General features: G+C 43.0%; 3 protein-coding genes across 3 annotated transcripts; all 3 read right to left on the bottom strand.

Moving 5' to 3' along the window:
• TRAVEDRAFT_123704 (uncharacterized protein) lies at positions 1–786 on the bottom strand (the record flags this gene model as incomplete). The annotated part of the gene is made up of 2 exons (XM_008040712.1): positions 1–207; positions 334–786. Coding segments are annotated over 2 exons (660 nt in total), but the record flags the coding sequence as incomplete, so codon positions are not given.
• On the bottom strand, positions 754–1452 carry TRAVEDRAFT_79419 (uncharacterized protein; the record flags this gene model as incomplete). The annotated part of the gene is made up of 2 exons (XM_008040711.1): positions 754–1031; positions 1110–1452. Coding segments are annotated over 2 exons (621 nt in total), but the record flags the coding sequence as incomplete, so codon positions are not given.
• Positions 1453–1479: 27 nt separating this feature from the next.
• On the bottom strand, positions 1480–2076 carry TRAVEDRAFT_99179 (uncharacterized protein; the record flags this gene model as incomplete). Its single annotated transcript, XM_008040710.1, has 1 exon — positions 1480–2076. A coding segment is annotated over one exon (597 nt), but the record flags the coding sequence as incomplete, so codon positions are not given.
• Positions 2077–4540: the final 2464 nt, after the last annotated feature.

The following is a 4540-nucleotide window of genomic DNA, read 5'->3' as shown; positions in this document are numbered from 1 at the left end:
CATGGTCATGCAGTATTGTTCACGGTTGCCTGCATCTCTTCTGGGGAGTGAACCACCAATAAAGTTGGGAACATATGCCTCAGACTCGTCCAGCAGCTTCACATGATGGGTGTCATACTGTGGATGATTTTCATGGAACTGCACATATTTTGACCTGGATTTCCTGGGCTTAGGTGCGCTATCTGCTTCAAGCTCCTGGTTTGATGTCTTTGTGAGCAAGAGTTCATCCTCAGATTCTTCTTCTTCTTCATTGGCTCCAGCACCCTTCAATTCTGCATCACTGATATCATAGTTGTCCTCAAACTCCGAGTCCACGTCGGCTTGCTCAGTGACATCCTCTTCAGATTTCTTGGGACCCTTTTTGCGGTGCTTGATGCGCTGTTTATCTGCCAATCTGACCCAGTCATATAGTGGCATGTGCTCGTACTCAGTGGGTCGCCATATATAATCCTGCACAGGTGACAATGCTATGATCCGCTTGGATGTTCCTGAAAGTCCGAGCATGACTTTGGTGGTCCCTTCCTCAGCAATCTTGGCAGAGTCCTCCCTTGCATGCATAACCTCATACACATATCCTCTCCAGAAGCAGGTGCGGAATTTGTGACTTTTGTGGTGGTCTGGATACTTGAGCAGATACATGGCTGCCATGGGTCCACCAATTTCAGAGCATGCAGTCAGCGAGTTTACTATCTTGGTGATCAGGGATCGGGCCTTCTCTTTGGTAGACTTCTGACTGCCTAACAACTCCACATTGCGCTCAAACACTTGCTGGATAGACTGGAACATCACATGGGTTTTGAGTGGGGTCTTGGTTATGTAATCAGCAACATAAGCTATGACAGACTTGATGGCAGTGCCCGACAGCAGAGAAGTGACATCAGTGTTCCCGCACATGAGATAGGTGACTGCAGGTGTGATGGTATTAATCCATGCCTCTCCCTTCTTCATGATAAGTGCACCTGTGCTTGGGTCTACCACAGTCTCTGGATGGGTCTCTCTGGGGAACCGGGCTTTGCAATTTCCATTTTTGTCTGTACAGCCACGATTATCAAATCCAGGTTTGTCAGATTTATCCAGATCAGCCTTGTCTTTCTTTGAGGATGCCCGACATGTATGCCTGTTCGACAGATATAAAATTTCATCCACTGTCTGCTTGAATCTAGTCCACCAGGATGTATGCTTCTGACACTGATCACAGTCTGATTTGGTAGAGTGGTCGCACTTCTTGGGTGGTGGCTCTGGCAATGTCTCTGTGGGTGGGACCCTGGATGGATTTTTGTGATCTTCCTCGGCTATGTTCTGCTTCACACTCTCCATGCTGCCTGTCATGAATTCACCCATGTGCACACTCTCTAGATACTCCACCATGGCCTTCTGGAAGGGTGAGTTTGGATCCATGATTTTATCTCGAATTTCCTGGGGTGTAAGTGCATTTTTGATCCAGATAAGCATGTGCATGTGCAGTGTCAGCCGCCCCTGTTGTTCCACTGTCCCATAATAACCTGATGTTTTTCCATACAGCCCTGGTCTGTCCAATCCCACGCCAAGAACATGCTTGATAAATAAATCTACCATCATTTTGAAGAAGCGTGCACCGGCCACTGGATTATTTGCAATCAACCGCAGACGCTCATTCTTGTCTCTGAACTCAGGTACAAATTTCAGATTGGTGTCTGCAAAATACAGGGCCACAGGATGCTTGACATCAGCAGGAGCAAAGGTCACAAACCAGGAAGGTGCACCGAGGTAGGAGACTAGCGACCATATCTCGTTGCGCATATATTTCTTGCTTGTGATGGAGCCCTGCACCTTATAATTGACATGATCCAGGTCATTCAATATTTTGAAGCAAGCCTTTTCATCTTCAGTCTCTGGTTTCATAGATCCGGTGCTAAGCCGCTGAATAATGTCTGCCAGGGTGGAGTCTTTGATGTTCAGAAGCCGGTTGGCTATTTCACCAAATTTGTTTTTGTCTGCCAACAAATATCCAGCTGTGGTGGATTTTTTGATCTGCTCATGATTTAATGCAACCAGTGGAAATAATGGCTCCAGTTGAAAGCGCTTATCATGGTACATCAGCAATTGTTGCTTTCTCCGCTCCTCAGAGACAGGTCGACACCCACTTGCAGCATTGTTCAGTCCACCTAAGCCATATGGGAATAACCATGGGAACATCTGAGGATACAGCTGAGGGTTGTGGTATAAACTCTCTGGCTCTGCAGATTGACCAATGCCAAATACTTTGCCTCCAGACTTGAAGTGTTCAATAGCTCGTGCAGTGATCTCATATGGTCTGACTTTTCCCATGTGCTCAAGGCTTGCTCCTGTTAATCCATGCACAACAAAAGGACAGGCTCCATCATCTGCGCCTTCATCTTCTTCATTTGCACTTGGCTGGAGAGGGCCATAACTGGCAGGTCCGATTGATGAGGGTACATATATCTTATTATAATTCATATGGTTGGGCTAAGAATTTAGATTAATAATGCATTTAGATCTGGCCCAGAGCACACTATGGGTGCTGTTTTGATATATGTAGTAGATATGAGCCTTTGAACAATCCACATCATCCATATGCATTGATCTTGTATCAATTCCACTGCTGTCATCCGCTAAAAAATTCAGACATCCAAACTCCCATTTTTGGTTTTAAGCATTTTTTATTGTCTTCAAGGTATTCAAATATGCATTATTTGATATAGCACTTAAATTGATGGACCCTAACATAGATGCTATCGAAGGCACTGCATAAATAAACCAGGGAATTTCCTCCACTGGTATAGTATAATGATGTCACAGTATTCAAGTAGATCAATGATGGAAGCTTACCTTAACTGCCCAGGGTACTCAGCTATAACAATCAGATGTGTCACTTGACAATTCTCACCAAGATACAAATATTCTCATTTTATAACATGGCTCAACCCAGACTTCATTTTATTCTCTGCAGAAGACTCTTATAGCATTTCTTGATCATCTCAGCATTAGCAGGTCAGTTCATAATCCAAACAATATCAGTAACTAGAGTCACATTATTACTATCAGTGTAGTCATATTGATTTTATATAATGGTCATGCCATTGACTGTAAGCCTGGCTGTAGGCTTAGCACAGATATGCCGGTAGTGCATATATACACCGCGTTAGCTGAGAGTATAACCTTTCAGTTAAACTGCCTTTTGGCGTAACGGTTTGAGCAGCGGTGTCTCAGCCTGTTTACATTGACACATTGATTGAGGTAAATTTTCTGTGATTATTAGCCCTTCAGCCTAGGCAGCTTTAAGTAGGAGTTTACCCATACCTACCACATACTTCAACATTTAGAGGAGTTTCAGCAAGACATTCATCTTGGTAGCTAATTTTATGCTATGTAATGAATTAGACATACCTTGATCAAGGCCTTGATTGGATAGGCCTTCAATAAATGGCCTGATTGTATTCTTTAGATGGAAATCATGTCATGATACATTTATTTCATTGAAGTTTTGGGAAATAATTCTTTTATGCTCACAGTATCCCCTCTATTTGAAGGGCAACAGTGCACTATTCAGCAAGACAATGTGTTTAGGCACTTTTATGATCATTTGATGCTTCAAACATGGATTACCCCATTGAACACACTCCATAAGCATGATTATGTGACCTCATTGCCCAATCAGATTGCCATATATGGTGCAATGCCACACATCAGCTGCAATACTGCATTTATTATAGTTTGAGCTCTTTCCAGATTTTATTACTAAATATATAGACAGTACCATGGAGTAGAGATTGAAATTCTGAGTCTGGTGGTATATGACACTTAGGGGGAGGCAATGATGTCATCAGGTCATGTGCTTTGGGCGCTTTTTTCCCCAACTGTGGCACTAATAGGATTTTGTACTGTGTATAGTGGCAGCTGCATGAGTCACATCCAGGTCATTTTTAAATATATGGACTCTGCTCATCCATAGCTCTCTGTTGATACATATTTTGTGGCATATGGACAACTGGGGGCCAAGATATTGAGACATTTGTGTTGGGAACCAAACAAGACCACAGTTGGTGGCAGGGGAACGCAGCTCAGCGTTCCCCTGCCACCAAGTATGGTCTTGTTTGTTCTCAGCCACAGCTGCAACCCATTTTGCCCCCTGTTGGCTCATTCCTCACCATAACATAGGACATTTATATATGATTGGAAAGGGTGTTTCAATGTTCATCTAATGGTGGTACAATCATGGTTTCATTGTGGATACACAAGCTTTAATGCACCAAATACTGATTGTGGCTGAAGGTCATTGCCAGATTGTATGCACACTACCTGGTCTTTATGCTCACTGCTTCATCTATCTAGCTTTATTATTATATTGCAGGACAATTTCATTACATAGGGCAGAAGATAGTACTAGCAGGGCATTGAAGAAACTACATACATTATCTGGACCTGAACATCCTTTTACTCTGATTTATGCCTTCAATTGGCATCCGATTGACCTACAAACAACACCATTGTGTAGACCTCAATTTTCTAGAACCTAATGGTATATAACACTTCATATATT

Source organism: Trametes versicolor (genome assembly GCF_000271585.1).
Source record: "Trametes versicolor FP-101664 SS1 unplaced genomic scaffold TRAVEscaffold_6, whole genome shotgun sequence".
In the NCBI taxonomy this organism is placed as follows: Eukaryota; Fungi; Basidiomycota; class Agaricomycetes; order Polyporales; family Polyporaceae; genus Trametes; species Trametes versicolor.
Note: the sequence above shows the minus strand (reverse complement) of the source record. Positions and strands in the feature narration are given on the sequence as shown.